Here is a 24667-nt window from a genome sequence, read left to right on the forward strand (position 1 = left end):
CAATTCAATTCAAGTGCTTTATTGGCATGGGAAACATATGTTAACATTGCCAAAGCAAGTGAAATAGATAATAAACAAAAGTGAAATAAACTCTCTCCCTCTGTCTAGCTTTCTTTCTCTCTCTTCTCTCTTTCTATCTCTATCTATCTCTCTCTTTCTCTCTTGAGCTCTCTCCAAAACAAGGTCCAAGTCTGCTATTCAAGGCTAACTTTCTTGCGTTTGTGAACTTGGGTAAGTGGAGATGAATCAAATTGCTATCGGTCTACTATACTACTGTATATTAAATCATTAAATATCAATTTCAAATGTAAACTTTATTTACCATGTTAAAAGCAGCCACTATTCCGGCTGATCAGTTTTTTTTCTAACAAGACGTGAATACCCATTTGTATAAGGTAGCCTTTCAATAAGTATTGGTGCAAGTTGATAGTGGTGTACCCTCTCAGTTTTGTGCCATACGTACCTTATGTCCAGCAGTTTGCAAACTCTGCCTTGCTCGCCCCAACAGCCCGCCTCCAAGCGGCCCACGATGATTCAGAAGTTCAGGAATCCCACGTGACGTCACCGAGGGGTGATGTAATGCTTCTCTAAATAGAACGTATTGTAATCTTTTCTCAGTCCAACGTGGTTCCTTCTGAGAGTCTGTTGCGTATTTTCTACACTTGTTTGGTAAGTTAAAATAATTGCTTTCCACCACAGTAAATTATAAACATGCAATTATGGATTGTTAATTTCGTTTTGTTCAACTGCATTGTTATTTCTTTTCACTTCAGTTGATGTGACAAGTTGCTCAGAGAATCGCATCAACAGAATGCTGCGGCGCTCTACAGATTTCTTTGAATATTATTTTCTGTTGTCTCGTGCATATTGTATTATGTGCAGAAATGTGTTTAAGTCCGTTATTTACTCGTATAGTGGCAGGCTTGCCATCTCGGTACAATATTTAGAAGTCTCAGGACGCGCGTGGACTGACTGTTGAATGTTTTTGAAGTTGAGCAGAGATGTCAAGTGTTGCTCTCTGCTCGCGAGCTGTCAGAGCCGTAGCTTCTAGCTACCATAGTAATTTACCCCACAAACTGGATGTGTGAGTAGGTTAGCTATGTGTAGTATCCAGTGATGTGCCAGTGCAGGGTAGCCTATGGCGCGCAATTACTAAAGATAATATTTGGAGGAATGAATTGGCAATGGTTATCAACAGCAAGTACTGACACAGCGTGGGCTATGCGTGTCGACTTATAAAAAAAAATCTAGAGCTTTACAAAGTAATATTTTTAATGATTCTGAAGTTTGCAGTGCTTTGCAACATTGTCCCACTGTCCCATGGTTGGATGCATCCCACTTCTAGACGTTGTCCTGTGTGTCAAACTGGACTGCGGGACGGGACGCGGACGCAGTTTACAAACGGTCACGTCCTCGACAACGGTAAAAGTAGCTAAAGAGGAGCTGTCATTCCATCCATAATACCAATACATGTTTATGATACTGTGGTAGCCTATAATACTGTTCATTTTGAAGAGTAATCTAACCGAAACATTACGTCATTCTGCAGGCCAGCAGTCGCTATTTGATTAACCGCCGCCGAGCAATTGAAGGTTTCAGAGGAGTTCTGCTGACTGGGCACACTTTACGTTAAGTGCCTGCGGTATAAAAATATGTTTTAATCTTATGATTAGATTGTCATTGAATTTAAATGATGGCGAACCATTCTCCGTTTGTCAGTTTCCAGTTTTTTATTATTATTGTAGCCTATAACGATCAAACATTCCCTCTCTAAATTTACCTGGGTGCCTCTCTTCTGCAATTACTATTCACTATCGATGACGATGATGACAATGTTAATAACTATTATTATTGAGTTTGTGGTTTAACTAAATATGATTCATGTGCAACATTATAATATCCGCTGAATCCATCTTCATAAATAAAATAAAAACTCGTATTAAATAGCCTAAATTAAAAAGAACATGACCCAAATTATTTGAGGCACTTAACTTAAAATAAAAAATAATCGTTATAAGACTAGTAGAAGCGAGGGAAAGAGAGTGTGCTGGAATTTAGGCCTACTGAATATAACTGTTCTGACTGATGGAGGTACGACTGGAAAAAAAGTTGTCATTGTTATTGACAGACTAATTATTTCTTAGCGAATGTCCTTGTGTTTGAAGCCTGATAGTGGGTATATATAAAAAATACATCTAACACTAAACGGAGAGTAGACGGAAGTATACTTCTTAAAAATGTGTTTATTCCTAATTTAATTATTATATATGAAGATATTCATCAAATCTGTCACCATAGATCAGCTACCATGATCAACACATTGGTATAAAATAATGAACACAGTAACACAGAGTGAAACATTTACTTAATCATCTAAGTGAACTAATTAAGTTAACTTAGTCAGTGTAGTTAAGTGAATACAACAGGTATACACCACTATATGTGTGCTTTTGACCAGCTGTAAATTCAACCACTTTCCAGTTTTGAGTCTATTTAACTAGGTATAGATTAAGATGTGGTGTTATAATCCTCATGGTTTTACATATTATACTTTGGGTTAGTTAGGGTCCTGTGTCGCTCTGTTGTGTGTGGTGCTTGCAACACCGTAGTTGCGGGTTCGATTCCCACAGGGGACAGGTATGGGGAAAAAGTGCATAAATATATCAAGTTGCTCTGGAAAAGAGCGTCTGCTAAATTACAAAAATGTTTGTATTTTTATGAGATTTTTTTGTTGTTTTTGAATAGTCTACTTTTATAAAACAAACTCTAATAACATGATTATAAAGAGGGTGATTCGTACAATTTGCCGTGAGTGACACCGTCCACACAATCACAGTCCCCTCTATAAATAAAGGCCGATCTGACTCCAGGTATTGTAATAGTGTAGAAAGGCCCTGTGGTTGACTGTGTATTATGCCGGGCCCCTCCACAGCTCAGCGTTAGTTTACACCTTGTTGTCCTCAATGTGGATGTGAGTGTGTTGTCTGATGAAGCCCTGGGGTGGAGGTGTCACTATGCTTGTTGGAAATGTACACACACACACACACACACACACACACACACACACACACACACACACACACACACACACACACACACACACACACACACCGTGCGGGGACTGAGAGGTGGTGATTGACAGTGATTGAGGGTTGCCTCTCAGGGGCCCCTCTGTGCTGTGTGTGTACAGCATACTATAGGGCCTATATGAGGAGTTCACAGCACATACAGCATTGTTTGAGCAAGCCGTGTTCCTCGCCTCAGGGATCGCTGTGATCCCACCATGAACCTGCACTGTTGAAGGCCCCCCCACCCCCACGTCGAACACACACACTGAACACACACACACACACACACCGAACATACACACACCGAACACACACACACACGCCGAACACACACACACACCGAACACACACGCTGAACACACACACACACACACCGAACATACACACACCGAACACACACACACACGCCGAACACACACACACACACGCCGAACACACACACACACAACGAACACACACACACCGAACACACACACACACACCGAACACACACACACACACCATACTGTTTGAATTGTAATATGTGCCCTACCTGAAGAGTTCGTTCCCTGGTCCCCGTTGAAATCGTACTCCGCTCACTAATCCTTCCCCTCCCTCACATCGGGACCCAGTTAATGTAAAGTGTAACCAAATTTCCTCTGCTAAACTAAAACATCCATATCAAATAAAAGCCAAGTGCCCCGTTGAAGGGAAAGGCGTTGTGCTCTGGCGATTTAGAGGCGAGAGTAGACGGTGGGACAACTCACTGGGGCTTACATGGAGCCCTTGTTTCAGTGTTTTTATGCGTATTATGGTTTTAATTTCCTTTTCAACGTGTTGAGTTGATGTATTTCTGAAGGAAAAGCCTCAAACCAATCCTATTTCATATTCTGGTAATGACTCGGGAATAAAGTATAGGCCTAATGTGTGGAAATGGAATAGAAAATGTTTCTCTTTGAATGTTAGTCTTGGTTGGTTTTCTGATTGACATTTGGAGAAAAGGTTTTGGAACATGAGTCAAATCACATTGTTAAACACTTGATGGACTAGTTTAAGTTGTTGATAATACCGTGAGAAGAGTTCTACTTAGTGAACAAAGCTTGATGAATTGAAAGTATCCAGGTTAGAGAATGGATCCTGCTGTTCAGACCAATCTTTTTATATTATATCTGGGCTACCAGTATTATACCTACAGTATGTGGAGAGTCTACTACCAGTATTATACCTACAGTATGTGGAGAGTCTACTACCAGTATTATACCTACAGTATGTGGAGAGTCTACTACCAGTATTATACCTACAGTATGTGGAGAGTCTACTACCAGTATTATACCTACAGTATGTGGAGAGTCTACTACCAGTATTATACCTACAGTATGTGGAGAGTCTACTACCAGTATTATACCTACAGTATGTGGAGAGTCTACTACCACTATTATACCTACAGTATGTGGAGAGTCTACTACCAGTATTATACCTACAGTATGTGGAGAGTCTACTACCAGTATTATACCTACAGTATGTGGAGAGTCTACTACCAGTATTATACCTACAGTATGTGGAGAGTCTACTACCAGTATTATACCTACAGTATGTGGAGAGTCTACTACCAGTATTATACCTACAGTATGTGGAGAGTCTACTACCAGTATTATACCTACAGTATGTGGAGAGTCTACTACCAGTATTATACCTACAGTATGTGGAGAGTCTACTACCAGTATTATACCTACAGTATGTGGAGAGTCTACTACCAGTATTATACCTACAGTATGTGGAGAGCCTGCTTCTTTGTCTTGGAGTGGCCAAGGCTCACTAAGTGTACAATTAGATAACAATTGATCGATAAGGTTGTTGCTGTTGCTCTGAAAAGTGTTGTTTAAGATAGTAAAGTGATTCTCATATTTCAGCGAGTGGTGAAAATATCAGTCATGTTGCCCATGCATGTTCAGAGATGATGGAGCATGTTTATCTTTGAGACTTTGTTATGAATAGAAACAGAACAGGTGAAGGACGAGAGAGAGAGTGAGGTAGAGAGAAAGAGAGAAAGAGAGAGTGAAGGGGAGAGAGAGAGAGAGAAGAATGGGAGAGAGAGAGAGAGAGAGGTAGAGAGAGAGAGAAGAATGGGGGAGAGAGAGAGAGGTAGAGAGAAAGAGAGAGAGACGGGGAGAGAGAGAGAGAGAGAAGAATGGGAGAGAGAGAGAGAGAGGTAGAGAAAGAGAGAGAGGTAGAGAGAGAGAGAAGAATGGGGGAGAGAGAGAGAGAAGAATGGGAGAGAGAGAGAGAGGTAGAGAGAGAGAGAAGAATGGGGAGAGAGAGAGAGAGAGAGAAGAATGGGGGAGAGAGAGAGAGGTAGAGAGAGAGAGAGTGATGGGGAGAGAGAGAGAGAAGAATGGGGGAGAGAGAGAGAGAGAGAGAGGTAGAGAGAGAGGGGGGGAAGGAGAGAAGGAGAAAAACGTGATGAGGGAGAAAGAGAGAGAAGCACGGGAGACAGAGAGAGAAGGACGAGGAGAGAGAAGGATAGAAAGAGAGAGAGGGAGAGAGGAGAGCGAGAGGGCGAAAGAGAAGGAGAGAGGGAGAGAGGAGAGCGAGAGGAGGGAGAGATAGAGACCCAGACCTCCTTGCCCTCTGTCAGAGGGACCCTGTCCAGACCTTTCCCAGCAGGCTTTGCCACAGATGTAGCCTGTAAGAAAGAAGGCTCTGGTTAACTTTACACGCCATTTGAATGTTTTGACTTTGTTAGAGGAAATAGTCTGTACAGGTTAAAAAAAATCACACATGCTAATCATGTATGAAGGTATTCATGCTAAACAAGTCATGTGTGGCCTTAGCTCAAATGTTTATTTGATTCAAATAGAGAGACACAAAAAAAATATTTTGTGGGATTCAATCAGATCACACATGGTGGAAAATGTGTCTTTTAAAGGCCATTTCCTATTGAACCGATATATACAGCATTTACTGTTGTGGAGAATGAGCAGTCGGATTGAATCGCGGCCTAATACGGTGGTCTGTGCGTACATTTGAAGAGTCATTTGTGTTAGGCTTTATCGTATGAGTGCTTCTCCGTGGATTCATTTGGTTTTAACATGTCCCACCCATTTTCATCCAAAGAACAAGGGCGCCTGCTCACTAATCAATGACAAAACATGATTTCTAGCTAAAATAAAAATGTAAAGTGTCTTTAACATTTGTATCCCTCTCACAGGCTAAACACTAGGCAGTAAAGCTGTTAGGCTCTAGTCTCCCAGAGGGCTGAATGGTCAGGCAAGGTTCTGAGGGTGGAGGGGTTGGTTATAAGACAGTAGAGGTTAGACTGTTATAAGACTTAGTGAGACGTAGAACCTCTAGTCTGAATAAAACATGAAGTCCCAGTGGTCACGTCATTCCTGGAAATAGTCATTCTTGAAAATAGTCATTCCTGGAAATAGTAATTCCTGGAAATAATCATTCCTGGAAATAGCAGTTAAATGCGTGCTGATGTTTTGTAGACTTTAGTCTAATTTGCTCCTACTATTATATGTGTTGTAGAATCTAGTCTAATCTGCTCCTACTATTATATGTGTTGTAGAATCTAGTCTAATCTGCTTCTACTATTATATGTGTTGTAGAATCTAGTCTAATCTGCTCCTACTATTATATGTGTTGTAGAATCTAGTCTAATCTGCTCCTACTACTATATGTGTTGTAGAATCTAGTCTAATCTGCTCCTACTATTATATGTGTTGTAGAATCTAGTCTAATCTGCTCCTACTACTATATGTGTTGTAGAATCTAGTCTAATCTGCTTCTACTATTATATGTGTTGTAGAATCTAGTCTAATCTGCTTCTACTATGATATGTGTTGTAGAATCTAGTCTAATCTGCTCCTACTACTATATGTGTTGTAGAATCTAGTCTAATCTGCTCCTACTATTATACGTGTTGTAGAATCTAGTCTAATCTGCTTCTACTATTATATGTGTTGTAGAATCTAGTCTAATCTGCTCCTACTATTATACGTGTTGTAGAATCTAGTCTAATCTGCTCCTACTATTATATGTGTTGTAGAATCTAGTCTAACCTGTTTATACTATTATATGTGTTGTAGAATCTAGTCTAATCTGCTCCTACTACTATATGTGTTGTAGAATCTAGTCTAACCTGTTTATACTATTATATGTGTTGTAGAATCTAGTCTAATCTGCTCCTACTACTATATATGTTGTAGAATCTAGTCTAACCTGTTTATACTATTATATGTGTTGTAGAATCTAGTCTAATCTGCTCCTACTACTATATGTGTTGTAGAATCTAGTCTAATCTGCTTCTACTATTATATTTGTTGTAGAATCTAGTCTAATCTGCTCCTACTATTATATGTGTTGTAGAATCTAGTCTAATCTGCTCCTACTATTATATGTGTTGTAGAATCTAGTCTAATCTGCTCCTACTATTATACGTGTTGTAGAATCTAGTCTAATCTGCTCCTACTATGATATGTGTTGTAGAATCTAGTCTAATCTGTTTATACTACTATATGTGTTGTAGAATCTAGTCTAATCTGCTCCTACTATGATATGTGTTGTAGAATCTAGTCTAATCTGTTTATACTACTATATGTGTTGTAGAATCTAGTCTAATCTGCTCCTACTATGATATGTGTTGTAGAATCTAGTCTAATCTGTTTATACTACTATATGTGTTGTAGAATCTAGTCTAATCTGCTCCTACTATTATATGTGTTGTAGAATCTAGTCTAATCTGCTCCTACTATGATATGTGTTGTAGAATCTAGTCTAATCTGTTTATACTACTATATGTGTTGTAGAATCTAGTCTAATCTGCTCCTACTATTATATGTGTTGTAGAATCTAGTCTAATCTGTTTATACTATTATATGTGTTGTAGAATCTAGTCTAATCTGCTCCTACTATGATATGTGTTGTAGAATCTAGTCTAATCTGTTTATACTATTATATGTGTTGTAGAATCTAGTCTAATCTGCTCCTACTATGATATGTGTTGTAGAATCTAGTCTAATCTGCTCCTACTATTATATGTGTTGTAGAATCTAGTCTAATCTGCTCCTACTACTATATGTGTTGTAGAATCTAGTCTAATCTGTTTATACTATTATATGTGTTGTAGAATCTAGTCTAATCTGCTCCTACTACTATATGTGTTGTAGAATCTAGTCTAATCTGCTCCTACTATTATATGTGTTGTAGAATCTAGTCTAATCTGCTCCTACTATTATATGTGTTGTAGAATCTAGTCTAATCTGCTCCTACTATTATATGTGTTGTAGAATCTAGTCTAATGTCTCCTACTATTATATGTGTTGTAGAATCTAGTCTAATCTGTTCCTACTATTATATGTGTTGTAGAATCTAGTCTAATCTGCTTCTACTATTATATGTGTTGTAGAATCTAGTCTAATCTGCTTCTACTACTATATGTGTTGTAGAATCTAGTCTAATCTGCTCCTACTATTATACGTGTTGTAGAATCTAGTCTAATGTCTCCTACTATTATATGTGTTGTAGAATCTAGTCTAATCTGTTCCTACTATTATATGTGTTGTAGAATCTAGTCTAATCTGCTTCTACTATTATATGTGTTGTAGAATCTAGTCTAATCTGCTCCTACTATTATACGTGTTGTAGAATCTAGTCTAATCTGCTTCTACTATTATACGTGTTGTAGAATCTAGTCTAATCTGCTCCTACTATTATACGTGTTGTAGAATCTAGTCTAATCTGCTCCTACTATTATACGTGTTGTAGAATCTAGTCTAATGTCTCCTACTATTATATGTGTTGTAGAATCTAGTCTAATCTGCTCCTACTATTATACGTGTTGTAGAATCTAGTCTAATCTGCTTCTACTACTTTATGTGTTGTAGAATCTAGTCTAATCTGCTCCTACTACTATATGTGTTGTAGAATCTAGTCTAATCTGCTCCTACTATTATACGTGTTGTAGAATCTAGTCTAACCTGTTTATACTATGATATGTGTTGTAGAATCTAGTCTAATCTGCTCCTACTACTTTATGTGTTGTAGAATCTAGTCTAATCTGCTCCTACTACTATATGTGTTGTAGAATCTAGTCTAATCTGCTCCTACTATTATATGTGTTGTAGAATCTAGTCTAATCTGCTCCTACTATGATATGTGTTGTAGAATCTAGTCTAATCTGCTCCTACTATGATATGTGTTGTAGAATCTAGTCTAATCTGCTCCTACTACTATATGTGTTGTAGAATCTAGTCTAATCTGCTCCTACTACTATATGTGTTGTAGAATCTAGTCTAACCTGTTTATACTATGATATGTGTTGTAGAATCTAGTCTAATCTGCTCCTACTATTATATGTGTTGTAGAATCTAGTCTAATCTGCTCCTACTATTATACGTGTTGTAGAATCTAGTCTAATCTGCTCCTACTATGATATGTGTTGTAGAATCTAGTCTAATCTGCTCCTACTATGATATGTGTTGTAGAATCTAGTCTAATCTGTTTATACTATGATATGTGTTGTAGAATCTAGTCTAATCTGCTCCTACTATTATATGTGTTGTAGAATCTAGTCTAATGTCTTCTACTATTATATGTGTTGTAGAATCTAGTCTAATCTGCTCCTACTATTATACGTGTTATAGAATCTAGTCTAATCTGCTCCTACTATGATATGTGTTGTAGAATCTAGTCTAATCTGCTCCTACTATGATATGTGTTGTAGAATCTAGTCTAATCTGCTCCTACTATGATATGTGTTGTAGAATCTAGTCTAATCTGCTCCTACTACTATATGTGTTGTAGAATCTAGTCTAATCTGCTCCTACTATGATATGTGTTGTAGAATCTAGTCTAATCTGCTCCTACTATGATATGTGTTGTAGAATCTAGTCTAATCTGCTCCTACTATTATATGTGTTGTAGAATCTAGTCTAATCTGCTCCTACTATGATATGTGTTGTAGAATCTAGTCTAATCTGCTCCTACTATTATATGTGTTGTAGAATCTAGTCTAATCTGCTTCTACTATTATATGTGTTGTAGAATCTAGTCTAATCTGCTCCTACTATTATATGTGTTGTAGAATCTAGTCTAACCTGTTTATACTATTATATGTGTTGTAGAATCTAGTCTAATGTCTTCTACTATGAAATGTGTTGTAGAATCTAGTCTAATCTGCTTCTACTATTATATGTGTTGTAGAATCTAGTCTAATCTGCTCCTACTATGATATGTGTTGTAGAATCTAGTCTAATCTGCTCCTACTATGATATGTGTTGTAGAATCTAGTCTAATCTGCTCCTACTATGATATGTGTTGTAGAATCTAGTCTAATCTGCTCCTACTATTATATGTGTTGTAGAATCTAGTCTAATCTGCTCCTACTACTATATGTGTTGTAGAATCTAGTCTAATCTGCTCCTACTACTATATGTGTTGTAGAATCTAGTCTAATGTCTTCTACTATGAAATGTGTTGTAGAATCTAGTCTAATCTGCTTCTACTATTATATGTGTTGTAGAATCTAGTCTAATCTGCTCCTACTATGATATGTGTTGTAGAATCTAGTCTAATCTGCTCCTACTATATGTGTTGTAGAATCTAGTCTAATCTGCTTCTACTACTATATGTGTTGTAGAATCTAGTCTAATCTGCTCCTACTATTATATGTGTTGTAGAATCTAGTCTAATCTGTTTATACTATTATATGTGTTGTAGAATCTAGTCTAATCTGCTCCTACTACTATATGTGTTGTAGAATCTAGTCTAATCTGCTCCTACTATTATATGTGTTGTAGAATCTAGTCTAATCTGTTTATACTATTATATGTGTTGTAGAATCTAGTCTAATCTGCTCCTACTACTATATGTGTTGTAGAATCTAGTCTAATCTGCTCCTACTATTATATGTGTTGTAGAATCTAGTCTAATCTGTTTATACTACTATATGTGTTGTAGAATCTAGTCTAATCTGCTTCTACTATTATATGTGTTGTAGAATCTAGTCTAATCTGCTCCTACTACTATATGTGTTGTAGAATCTAGTCTAATCTGCTCCTACTACTATATGTGTTGTAGAATCTAGTCTAATCTGCTCCTACTATTATATGTGTTGTAGAATCTAGTCTAATGTCTTCTACTATGAAATGTGTTGTAGAATCTAGTCTAATCTGCTTCTACTATTATATGTGTTGTAGAATCTAGTCTAACCTGCTCCTACTATTATATGTGTTGTAGAATCTAGTCTAATCTGCTCCTACTATGATATGTGTTGTAGAATCTAGTCTAATCTGCTCCTACTATGATATGTGTTGTAGAATCTAGTCTAATCTGCTCCTATTATATGTGTTGTAGAATCTAGTCTAATCTGCTCCTACTATTATATGTGTTGTAGAATCTAGTCTAATCTGCTCCTACTATTATATGTGTTGTAGAATCTAGTCTAATCTGCTCCTACTATTATATGTGTTGTAGAATCTAGTCTAATCTGCTCCTACTATTATATGTGTTGTAGAATCTAGTCTAACCTGTTTATACTATTATATGTGTTGTAGAATCTAGTCTAATGTCTTCTACTATGAAATGTGTTGTAGAATCTAGTCTAATCTGCTTCTACTATTATATGTGTTGTAGAATCTAGTCTAATGTCTTCTACTATGAAATGTGTTGTAGAATCTAGTCTAATCTGCTTCTACTATTATATGTGTTGTAGAATCTAGTCTAACCTGCTCCTACTACTATATGTGTTGTAGAATCTAGTCTAATCTGCTCCTACTACTATATGTGTTGTAGAATCTAGTCTAATCTGCTCCTACTATGATATGTGTTGTAGAATCTAGTCTAATCTGCTCCTACTATGATATGTGTTGTAGAATCTAGTCTAATCTGCTCCTACTATTATATGTGTTGTAGAATCTAGTCTAATCTGCTCCTACTATGATATGTGTTGTAGAATCTAGTCTTATCTGCTCCTACTATATGTGTTGTAGAATCTAGTCTAATCTGCTCCTACTATATGTGTTGTAGAATCTAGTCTAATCTGCTTCTACTATGAAATGTGTTGTAGAATCTAGTCTAATCTGCTCCTACTATTATATGTGTTGTAGAATCTAGTCTAATCTGCTCCTACTATTATATGTGTTGTAGAATCTAGTCTAATCTGCTCCTACTATTATATGTGTTGTAGAATCTAGTCTAATCTGCTCCTACTATTATATGTGTTGTAGAATCTAGTCTAATCTGCTCCTACTATATGTGTTGTAGAATCTAGTCTAATCTGCTCCTACTATTATATGTGTTGTAGAATCTAGTCTAATCTGCTTCTACTATTATATGTGTTGTAGAATCTAGTCTAATCTGCTCCTACTATTATATGTGTTGTAGAATCTAGTCTAATCTGCTCCTACTATATGTGTTGTAGAATCTAGTCTAATCTGCTCCTACTATTATATGTGTTGTAGAATCTAGTCTAATGTCTTCTACTATTATATGTGTTGTAGAATCTAGTCTAATCTGCTTCTACTATTATATGTGTTGTAGAATCTAGTCTAATCTGCTCCTACTATTATATGTGTTGTAGAATCTAGTCTAATCTGCTTCTACTATTATATGTGTTGTAGAATCTAGTCTAATCTGCTTCTACTATTATATGTGTTGTAGAATCTAGTCTAATCTGCTCCTACTATGATATGTGTTGTAGAATCTAGTCTAATCTGCTCCTACTATATGTGTTGTAGAATCTAGTCTAATCTGCTCCTACTACTATATGTGTTGTAGAATCTAGTCTAATCTGCTCCTACTATATGTGTTGTAGAATCTAGTCTAATCTGCTCCTACTATTATATGTGTTGTAGAATCTAGTCTAATCTGCTCCTACTATTATATGTGTTGTAGAATCTAGTCTAATCTGCTCCTACTATTATATGTGTTGTAGAATCTAGTCTAATCTGCTCCTACTATGATATGTGTTGTAGAATCTAGTCTAATCTGCTCCTACTATATGTGTTGTAGAATCTAGTCTAATCTGCTTCTACTATTATATGTGTTGTAGAATCTAGTCTAATCTGCTCCTATTATTATATGTGTTGTAGAATCTAGTCTAATCTGCTCCTACTATTATATGTGTTGTAGAATCTAGTCTAATCTGCTCCTACTATTATATGTGTTGTAGAATCTAGTCTAATCTGCTCCTACTATTATATGTGTTGTAGAATCTAGTCTAATCTGCTCCTACTATTATATGTGTTGTAGAATCTAGTCTAATCTGCTCCTACTATTATACGTGTTGTAGAATCTAGTCTAATCTGCTCCTACTATTATATGTGTTGTAGAATCTAGTCTAATCTGCTCCTACTATTATATGTGTTGTAGAATCTAGTCTAATCTGCTCCTACTATTTGTTGTAGAATCTAGTCTAATCTGCTCCTACTATGTGTTGTAGAATCTAGTCTAATCTGTTTCTACTATTTGTTGTAGAATCTAGTCTAATCTGCTCCTACTATTTGTTGTAGAATCTAGTCTAATCTGCTCCTACTATTATATGTATATATATTATCTTGGGCTCCCGAGTGGCGCAACGATCTGAGGCACTGCATCTCTGTGCTAGAGGCATTACTACAGACCCTGGTTCAATTCCAGGCTGTATCACAACCGGCCGTGATTGGGAGTCCCATAGGGTGGTGCACAATTGGCCCAGCGTTGTAAGGGTTTGGCTGGGGTAGGCTGTCATTGTAAAAAAGAATATGTTCTTAACTGACTTGCCTAGTTAAATAAAAAAAACTTGTGTTATAAACTCTAATCTGCTCCTACTATTATATGTGTTGAAAACTCTAGTCTAATCTGTAAAGTTTTCTGCATCGTAATGGCCTCCTACTTGTTTTCTTTCTCAGTAATAGAACTCCCACTACCACCCAACCTACATTCCAAATTGCACCCTATTCCCCATATATTACACTACTTTTGACTAGAGCCCAGGGCCCTATAGGGAATAGGGTGCCATTTGAGACGTACCCCTGGTCATAGAGACCAGGCTGGGCCCTGCCTTGAATCTGCAACAGCTCTTTTCACACAGAGCGTCCTGTCACTCTCTGTGTGAAGTAATGAACACCTGACTGTAGGCTACTGCCAGGAGGGAATGGAATACTATATGTTGTATGTTTACGACTGAAAAGCCTGCTATTTTTAGGCACAACATCAATAAATAGAGTAATCTAGAACGACTCAATGAAAGAAAGAGAAGTCTATGTCTTGATGTGAGCTGGGAGCTAAACTCTCCTTGTTCTCTATTTCTCTCTTTCTCTTTCTCTTTCTCTCACTCTCTCTCTCTCTCTCTCTCTCTCTCTCTCTCTCTCTCTCTCTCTCTCTCTCTCTCTCTCTCTCTCTCATTGTTTGTAGACTTATGAGGAGTTGGTGAGAGTGATGAACTCTGAGCAGGAAAGGCCGTTTGTGTGCAGTGCCCCTGGCTGTTCTCAGGTGAGTGTGTCGACACACGTCGGTGTATGTGTGTTTGTGAGGGAGCGTGTGTGAGTGTGTGCACACTTATGTGCAGTGGTGGAAAAAAGTACTCAATTGTCATACTTGAATAAAAGTAAAGGTACCTTAATAGAAAAGGACTCAAGTGAAATTCATCCAGTAAAATATTACTTGAGTGAAAGTCTAAAAGTATTTGGTTTTAAATATACTTACGTAAGTATCAAAAGTAAATGGAGTTGCTAAAATATACTTAATAAGTCTGAAAAGTGAAAGTATAAACCATTTCAAATTGTGTATATTAAGCAAACCAGATGGTACACGGATAGACAGGGGCTCCAACACTCAGACATCATTTACAAACAAAGCATTTGTGTTTAGTGAGTCCCCCAGATCAGAGGCAGTAGGGATGACCAGGGATGTTCTCTGTTTAGTGAGTCCCCCAGATCAGAGGCAGTAGGGATGACCAGGGATGTTCTCTGTTTAGTGAGTCCCCCAGATCAGAGGCAGTAGGGATGACCAGGGATGTTCTCTGTTTAGTGAGTCCTCCAGATCAGAGGCAGTAGGGATGACCAGGGATGTTCTCTGTTTAGTGAGTCCTCCAGATCAGAGGCAGTAGGGATGACCAGGGATGTTCTCTGTTTAGTGAGTCCTCCAGATCAGAGGCAGTAGGGATGACCAGGGATGTTCTCTGTTTAGTGAGTCCTCCAGATCAGAGGCAGTAGGGATGACCAGGGATGTTCTCTGTTTAGTGAGTCCTCCAGATCAGAGGCAGTAGGGATGACCAGGGATGTTCTCTGTTTGGTGAGTCCTCCAGATCAGAGGCAGTAGGGATGACCAGGGATGTTCTCTGTTTAGTGAGTCCTCCAGATCAGAGGCAGTAGGGATGACCAGGGATGTTCTCTGTTTAGTGAGTCCTCCAGATCAGAGGCAGTAGGGATGACCAGGGATGTTCTCTGTTTAGTGAGTCCTCCAGATCAGAGGCAGTAGGGATGACCAGGGATGTCCTCTTGATAAGTGTGAGAATTAGGCCATTTCCAGTCCTGCTAATCATTCAAAATGAGTACTTTTGGGTGTCAGGCTAAATGTATGGAGTAAAAAGTACATTATTTTCTTTAGGAATGTAGTGAAGTAAAAGTAAAAGTTTGCAAAAATATAAATAGTAAAGTACAGATACCCACCAAAACGACTTAAGTAGTACTTTAAAGTATTTTGACTTAGGTACTTTACACCACTGCTTATGTGTGTGTGTTGTGTGTGTGTGTGTGTGCTCGTGCATGTTGGTGTGTGAGTGCCTGTAACATGAAGAAGAGGTTGGAGAGGGGGCCTGAAAAGCACGGTGCTGCCTCACACATCAGGAGAAACAGAATAGCACCGACTTCCAGTCAAACTCCAGCTGTAAAGAAAGGAGCTTTTTGCTGCAGAAAAACACCACAGAATAATGGTTCATAATAAGGCCACGTCTGTCACCCTTTTGTTAGGATGCACAGTAGAGGTGAAGTGTGAAGATCAAATATGTATTGTCCTATTTTATATTGATGTAAGGCTTTGGGCCTTCCCGAGTGGTGCAGCGGTCTAAGACACTGAATCGCAGTGCTAGAGGCGTCACTACAGACCTGGGTTTGACCCGGGGCTGTATCACAACCGGCCGTGATTGGGAGTCCCATAGGGCGGTGCACAATTGGTCCGTGTTAGGGGAGGGTTTGGCAGGGGTAGGCTGTCATTGTAAATGAGAATTTGTTCTTCACTAACTTGCCTAGTTAAATACAAATAAGGTATAGATTATAGAGAAGTCATTCTAGACTTCATAAATTCCTTTTCATACCGTATGTTCAGTGTTAACCTCTCAGGTATTTTGTCCACATGCAGGGACATGAAGATGATGGACTACTACATGTTTTCTTACTCTGTGATCATAGACAACCACAACACTCACAGGAATGTGTTCCTGGAGTGCAGTTTTCCTTTAACTGTCTCTGCATGCCTTTTTAACCTGGAATTAACACTAGTGAATATCATCCAAAATATCACTGAATATCACTGGACTCCAGGCTTGAGCCTGTGTGTGTAGAGAACTGAGTGGTTGTGTTCTTTATCAAGGAGGACCACATTGGAACAACGGTATTTTTGTTTTAAAATAACTATATTTATTGTTTCATGTGTTGTCCTCATCTTTTTTAACAGTACCATTTTCTTCACCCCAAAATAAATCAAATCATACTGTCTCAACAGCGATTCCCCACAGAGGACCACCTGATGATTCACCGGCACAAGCATGAGATGACTCTGAAGTTCCCCTCCATAAAGATCGACAGCATGTTATCAGGTGACAAATGGCTTCATGCTCTATGCTGTAACTTCACTCTCTAGGTTGCATCCCAACTGGCATCCTATTCCCTATGTAGTGCACTACATTTGACCAAGGCCCATAATAGGATGCCATTTGCGACACATCCTCTAGTCTAATAGTGTAACATGTACGCTGGGAGTCGGGAAGCAAATACAGGGAGTGAAAAGGTCATAATAAATAGAACATAGTACAAAACTAGAAACAGGAAAAGCAAACAGACATGAAACAGAAGCAGAATCACTAACGCCTGAGGAAGAACCAAGTGGAGTGACCGATGTAGGGGAGGTAACCAGGAAGGTGATGGAGTCCAGGTGAGTCTCATGAGGCGCAGGTGCGAGTAACGATGGTGGCACGTATGCGTGATGATGAGACAAGTGGCACGTGGAGCGCCGGAGAGGGGGAGCGGGAGTACACTTGACAAATAGTCTGGTCCCATCGTGGTGTTCTGGAATAGATGAGTGTTTTAGTTCTCCCTCAGGAAGTAGCAACTCTCTACGCCAGGCAGATAGTCAGTCAGGCCATAAACAAACAGTACTGTGTAGTCTACATCAGGGTTGGGGTTGATTCAGTTTTTTGGATTCAGTCAATTTATTGAATTTCATTTAATGAATGACTGAATTGACAACTGAATTCAGGCCAACTGTGCTGTGTGTTGTGTTGAGGAGAGTTTGTGGTTCACTACTGTGTTGTACCTCGACTCTGTTGTGACTCCTCATTTCCCTACGGTGAAAGCCTCGTTGTGTATTGAGTCTAATCTCTAACCCATACCTTGTAGTTCTGCAGTACGCAGCAGGACAATGAGACAATGATATATCGTCGGAGAAATTCATGTTTTTCCTTTTTCCAAGTTAAGATAAATGTTTTGTCAAAGATGCCGCTGGCTCCCTGTCATCATCACAGATGTCATTAGTCTTGCTGTGACAGTGGGGAGGGGTGGTGGAGGAGGGGTTCCCTGCCCCACCATACAGAGGGGAGGAGATGGGGTGTGGTTGGGGGTGACATATTGATCCACAGTTCAAAGGAATACCTGATTTATAGGTTTTTTTCAGCACCTGTAAGTGTCACCCCCAGGCTAAGTCATACTTCCAGATCTTTAGTGCCTAGACAGAGCCCAGCTGAGGCAACAGAAGACTGTGTGTGTGTGTGTGTGTGTGTGTGTGTGTGTGTGTGTGTGTGTGTGTGTGTGTGTGTGTGTGTGTGTGTGTGTGTGTGTGTGTGTGTGTGTGTGTACAGCTGTAGGATCTCAATTTGATCAACCTTTTGCAGGAGACCTTTAAAACTTGTAGTGAGATTTTAAAAGCACTTCTGAAGTTTGTAATTTCCCTTAAGAAAAATGTATCAACCCCTCCAAAAATGTCCATGAATTATAACCCACATAATAAATGTACTCTCCTGTTGCAGCAGGATTATTTTCCTGCTGTCACTCTTAGAAAAAATGGTTCCAAAAGCGATTATCCGCTGTCCCCATAAGAGAACCCTTTCTGGGGGCAAGTAGAACCTTCTATGGAAAGGGTCCTACATGGAACCCAAAAGGGTTCTACTTAGAATCAAAAAGGGTTCTACTTGGAATGAAAAACAGTTCTTCTTCAAAGAGTGTAGCAAATTGTGTGAAATGAGGATGTGACGTGTGTGTCTGTACAATGCCTTCAGAAAGTATACAGACCCCTTCTCTTTCCACACATGTTGTGCTACAGCCTCAATTCAAAATGGATTTCAAATATATCCTCACCCATCTACACACAATATATGACAAAGTAATGACAAAGTGAAAACATGTTCTTAGACATTTTTGCAAATGTCTTGAAAATTAAATACAGGAATATATCATTTATGTAAGTATTCACAGCCCTGCGTCAATACATGTTAGAAGCATCTTTGGCAGTGATTACAGCTGTGAGTCTTTCTTTGTAAGTCTCTAAGAGCTTTGCACACCTGGATTGTACAATATTTGCCCATTATTCTTTTCATATTTCTTCAAGCTCTGTCAAATTGGTTGTTGATCATTGCTGGACAACCACTTTCAAGTCTTGCCAACGATTTTCAAGCAGATTTAAGCCAAAACTGTAACTCGGACACTCAGGAACATTCACTGTCTTCTTGCTAAGCAACTCCAGTGTAGATTTGGCCTTGTGTTTTAGGTTATTGTCATTCATCTCCCGGTGTCTGGTGGAAACAGACTGAACTAGGTTTTCCTCTTGGATTTTGCCTGTGCCTCCATTCCGTTTCTTTTTTATCCTGAAAAACTCCCCAGTCCTTCGATTACAAGCATACTCATAACATGATACAGCTTCAAAATATTGTATTGAATATGTTGCATTGGATTTGCCCCAAACATAACACTTTGTATTCAGGACATAAAGTTATTTGCTTTGCCACATTTTTTTTAACCCCCTTTTGCGTGGTATCCAATTGTTACTATCTTAACTTGTCTCATCGCTACAACTCCCGTATGGGCTCGGGAGAGACGAAGGTTGAGAGCCATGCATCCTCCGAAACACAACCGCAGTGCTTCTTAACACAGCGCTCATCCAACCCGGAAGCCAGCCGCACCAATGTGTCGGAGGAAACACCGTAACCTAGCGACCTGGTCAGTGTGCACTGCGCCCGGCCCGCCACAGGAGTCGCTAGTGCGCGATGAGACAAGGATATCCCTACCGTCCAAACCCTCCCTAACCCGGACGACGCTAGGCCAAATGCGGGTCGCCACATGGACCTTCTGGTCGCAGCCGGCTGCGATAGAGCCTGGGCGCGATCCCAGAGTCTCTGGTGGCACAGCTAGACCACTGCGCCACCCAGGAGGCCTGCTTTGCCACATTTTTTGAGGTATGACTTTAGTGCCTTGTTGCAAACAGGATCCATATTTTGAGATATTTTTTATTCTGTACATGTTTCCTTCTTTTCACACTGTCAATTAAGTTAGTATTGTGGAATAACTACAATGTTGTTGATCCATCTTCATTTTTCTCCTTATCATAGCCGAACACTGTAACTGTTTTAAAGTCACTATTGTCCTAATGGTGAAATATTTGTAGTGACTGGGTGTATGGATACACAATTCCAAAGTGTAATTAATAACTTACATCATGCTGAAAGGGATATTCTATGTCTGCTTTTTTTTACCCATCTACCAATAGGTGCCCTTTGTGTTATTGGAAAACCTCCCTGGTCTTTGTGGATGAATCTGTGTTTGAAATGTACTGTTCAACTGAGGGACCTTACAGATAATTGTATGTGTGGGTTACAGAGATGAGGTAGTCATTCAAAATCATGTTAAAAATCATGTTAAACACAATGCACACACACACTATGCACACACACACACTATGCACACACAGTCCATTTACTCCTGACCTTATTTCAGCTTGCCATAACAAAGGGGGTGAATACTTATTGACTCAAGACATTTCAGTTTTTCAGTTTTAATTCATTTGTAAACATATTTTGAAAAACATGATTCCACTTTGTCTAGGTCAGAGACACAAACATCAATTTTAATACATTTTAAATTCAGGCTGTAACACAAGATAATGTGGAAAAAGTGAAGGGGTATGAATACTTTCTGAAGGTACTGTGTGTGTAGGTGTGTGTGTGTGTGTGTGTGTGTGTGTGTGTGTGTGTGTGTGTGTGTGTGTGTGTGTGTGTGTGTGTGTGTGTGTGTGTGTGTGTGTGTATGTGCGGGCACGTCTGTGCCACAGGAGGCTGGTGAGGGGAGGACGGCTCATAATAATGTCTGGAATGGAGTAGGTGGAATGGTATCAAACACTTTGAAACCATCCGTTTGATGTGCTCAATACCATCCCATTAATTCCATTCCAGACATTACTAAGAGCCCGTCCTCCCCAATGAAGGTGCTACGGGCCGCCTGTGGTGTGTGTGTGTGTTAGGCTGATGCTGACTGAGATGGTCTTCTTTATTATTTACACTGAGCGACCAGGAGAGTCAGGTTTCTGACCCGGCCGAGTCAGTGTCCTTATCCCCCCCCTCTCTCTCTTACTGCTCTGTCCATTTGTCTTTCTGAAACCTCGGAGCCTTCCGGCTGGGATGTGAGAGGGTTGACGATCATAAGTCACCTGGCTGTCTGACTCTCCTGTTTGGGGTTAAAACAACTTCAACATGTCACCCAGAGAGATTTGAACGACCCCCAGCCCCTTCCCCGTTTTGATATGTAACACCCAAGCTTACCTGATTTCACCCACGTTTTGTCTGTTCTCCTGACATATGCGGTGAGTTGTCACGTCATCATACTTCTCTGGAAATGAACACCGCTTGCGCTCCAGTTTTTGAAACCGTTTTAACTGAAGAGTTAAGCTCTCATACTCCCTATGGGGAAAGACAGACTGGTTTGGTCAAACTGTATTTTGGTGGTCAATCCCCAGTCTAGCCAGAATGGATAAACAGGCTGTGGTGGAGTATGCTTTTAGCCTTTGAAAAGGACATGATCCTAAAATCACCTTGGACTGTCTGAAACACGATCCGGTCTCTCTGGTCTCTCTGCCCCCTGATGCTGAGCAGAGTAACACTGCCTGACTGAAGGGGACAAACGAGCCCCCCCCCTTCCCCCTCTCTGTAGGTGAGGTCTGGACATTGTTAACTGAAATGTTGCTAGTGAGAGTAGTATCTCTGTCTAATGTAAAAGGAGAGTGGCTGTTCTAACCATTTGGAATGTCCATTAGCTTGGTCAATGTATTCTCTGCCTCTGCCCACTTCATATTCATCAGCTGTTCTTCTTTGTCAGCAAACTATCATAACTTCACAGTTCAGGCAGCAAACATACCGTGCAGATTTATCTACAAATGTACTGTTTTATACGATATTTAAACATTTTTTGATCTGTCTCTAGAATTAATGTTTTCCAGACCAAGTCGCTACCTGCTAGGATGCTAATATCCATTCTAGTGTGAGTTTTATATGTAATTCAGTGGTGTCTCCTGTGTTCCAGACCAGACGCCGACCCCGACGCGCTTCCTGAAGAACTGTGAGGAGGTGGGTCTGTTCAGCGAGCTGGACTGTTCTATAGAACAGGAGTTCAGGAAGGCCCAGGAGGAAGAGGACAACAAACAGGTAGACAAGATGACAGTAAGACAACTAACCTGATTATCATGTAGACAAGATGACAGTAAGACAGATAACCTGATTATCATGTAGACAAGATGACAGTAAGACAGATAACCTGATTATCATGTAGACAAGATGACAGTAAGACAGATAACCTGATTATCATGTAGACAAGATGACAGTAAGACAGATAACCTGATTATCAGGTAGACAAGATGACAGTAAGACAGATAACCTGATTATCAGGTAGACAAGATGACAGTAAGACAGATAACCTGATTATCAGGTAGACAAGATGACAGTTACACTATTCTGCACAATGACAATTATTTAAATGAAGGTTGGCCATTGTCTTTCCAAGTGTCAGGGTTTTCTCTTCAGGTAGAGAAGATGAGAGTAAGAAATGCAAACCTGCTTGTCAAACGCCTCGTTGGTTCAGTTTGATACACTAGTCTGCACAATTATTGAATCAAGGTCGGTTGTTGTTTTACGTTGTTTTAAGTGTGAAGTGTTTGAATGTGTTTTGGATGCTCAGTTTTCCTGCTAGAACCATCCACTGAATTAGACACACTGCTCTGCACAGTGCCTTCACCTGTGTTTATCTGTGGAGTACAGTAAGATAAGCCAAGGGGAATCCCGGGTCAACCCACAGCTGGGTAGTCCCCCTTTATCTTGCAGGGTTATCATTCTTGTTTCCCCCAGCCACCACAGACACACTCCATGCAGGTTTGGGCTCCCGTGTGGTGCAGCGGTCTAATGCACTGCATCTCAGTGCTAGAGGCGTCACTACAGACCTTGGTTCAATTCCAGGCTAATCACAACTGGCTGTGATTGTGAGTCCCATAGGGCGGCGTACATATTGGCCCAGCGTCGTCTGGGTTTGGCCGGGGTAGGCTGTCATTGTAAATAAGAATTTGTTCCTAACTGACTTGCCTAGTTAAATAAAGGTTCAAATGTAACTGTACACACACTGTCTTCATTCCCCCAGCCACCACACACACACACACACACACACTCCAGGCAGGTAACTACTTCCTTGGCCTGAAACACTCAGAGCAGGCACATGCATAGTCACACAAGTCAACTCCTAACCAATTGTAACAAACTAGCTCACACACTCACAACAGGTAGACTCTACCCTTCCCTATTATTCAATTCCAGGGGCTTTATTGGCATGAGAAACATATGTTAACGTTGCCAAAGCAAGTGAAGTAGATAATATACAAAGTGAAATAAACAATGTAAAATGAACAGTAAACATTACACATACAGAAGTTCCAAAATAATAAAGTCATTTCAAATGTCATATTATGTCTATATACAGTGTTGTAATGATGTACAAATGGTTAAAGTACAAAAGGGAAAATAAATAAATATAGGTTGTATTTACAATGGTGTTTGTTCTTCACTGGTTTCCCTTTTCTTGTGGCAACAGGTCACAAATCTTGCTGCTGTGATGGCACACTGTGGTATTTCACCCAGTAGATATGGGAGTTTATCAAAATCGGGTTTGTTTTCAAATTCTTTGTATCCCACTCACGTCAGGATTCAAACGCTGTGTGACAGCAAGAGCCCCGACAGACAGACAGGCAGACAGGCAGGCAGACAGACAGGCAGACAGGCAGGTGAAGGGCTGTGACCTGACTGCTACAGGTGAGGTGAGGAGGCAGCAGGAGATCAGATTCCCCCAGGCAGCTCCTGTACTTTAAACAGCTCACTTCATCTCTCAGAAACACAGATAGAGGGAGTCAAGTTTCTTCGAGTCAAAGATTAACCGCAGACAGACAGGCAGGCAGGCAGGCAGACAGACAGACAGACAGACAGACAGACAGACAGACAGACAGGCAGACAGCAGCTTGAGACTAGGCTGGACAGACAGACAGACAGACAGGCAGACAGACAGACAGACAGACAGACAGACAGACAGACAGACAGACAGACAGACAGACAGCAGCTTGAGACTAGGCTGGACAGACAGACAGACAGACAGACAGACAGACAGGCAGGCAGCAGCTTGAGACTAGGCTGGACAGACAGACAGACAGACAGCAGCTTGAGACAGCGAGACCAGGCTGGACAGACAGACAGACAGACAGACAGCAGCTTGAGACAGCGAGACCAGGCTGGACAGACAGACAGCAGCTTGAGACAGCGAGACCAAGCTGGACAGACAGACAGCCAGATCTGCACACTCGTCATGTGTCTTCGACACGTGTGGCTCACCAGCCGTCACCACTCACCACAGTTTCAGAACAGTGATGTCTGATTGGACTATAAGGTAGTTGTTAATGCATTATGGGTCAATGTTAAGAACTCTTTACCTGTGAAATTATATCTATACTCTACTGGCCACAGCACAGCTACACTGTATCTCTGTCTCTCAGACTGCTGATCCAGTGTCTGGTCTGGTCTGTAGACTGTATCTCTGTCTCTCAGACCGCTGATCCAGTGTCTGGTCTGGTCTGTAGACTGTATCTCTGTCTCTCAGACTGCTGATCCTGTGTCTGGTCTGGTCTGTAGACTGTATCTCTGTTTCCCAGACTGCTGATCCTGTGTCTGGTTTGGTCTGTAGACTGTATCTCTGTCTTTCAGACTGCTGATCCAGTGTCTGGTTTGGTCTGTAGACTGTATCTCTGTTTCCCAGACTGCTGATCCTGTGTCTGGTCTGGTCTGTAGACTGTATCTCTGTTTCCCAGACTGCTGATCCTGTGTCTGGTCTGGTCTGTAGACTGTATCTCTGTCT

At 40.1% G+C, this 24667-nt stretch overlaps 1 protein-coding gene across 2 annotated transcripts in view; it reads left to right on the forward strand.

Moving 5' to 3' along the window:
* The first annotated feature begins 576 nt into the window (after positions 1–576).
* creb5b (cAMP responsive element binding protein 5b) overlaps positions 577–24667 on the forward strand; it is a 90751-nt gene continuing 66660 nt past the window's right edge. The window contains exons 1-4 of one of the 2 annotated variants that reach the window (XM_036936841.1): positions 577–669; positions 14445–14522; positions 16752–16845; positions 21809–21945. In XM_036936841.1, the coding sequence (XP_036792736.1) occupies positions 14469–14522; positions 16752–16845; positions 21809–21945 (285 nt within the window). In that variant the 5' untranslated portion in view covers positions 577–669; positions 14445–14468. The remainder of the gene's footprint in view (positions 670–14444; positions 14523–16751; positions 16846–21808; positions 21946–24667) is intronic. The other variant, XM_036936848.1, reaches the window with a different exon arrangement.

The sequence above is a fragment of the Oncorhynchus mykiss genome, chromosome 2 (assembly GCF_013265735.2).
Source record: "Oncorhynchus mykiss isolate Arlee chromosome 2, USDA_OmykA_1.1, whole genome shotgun sequence".
NCBI classification, from domain to species: domain Eukaryota; kingdom Metazoa; phylum Chordata; class Actinopteri; order Salmoniformes; family Salmonidae; genus Oncorhynchus; species Oncorhynchus mykiss.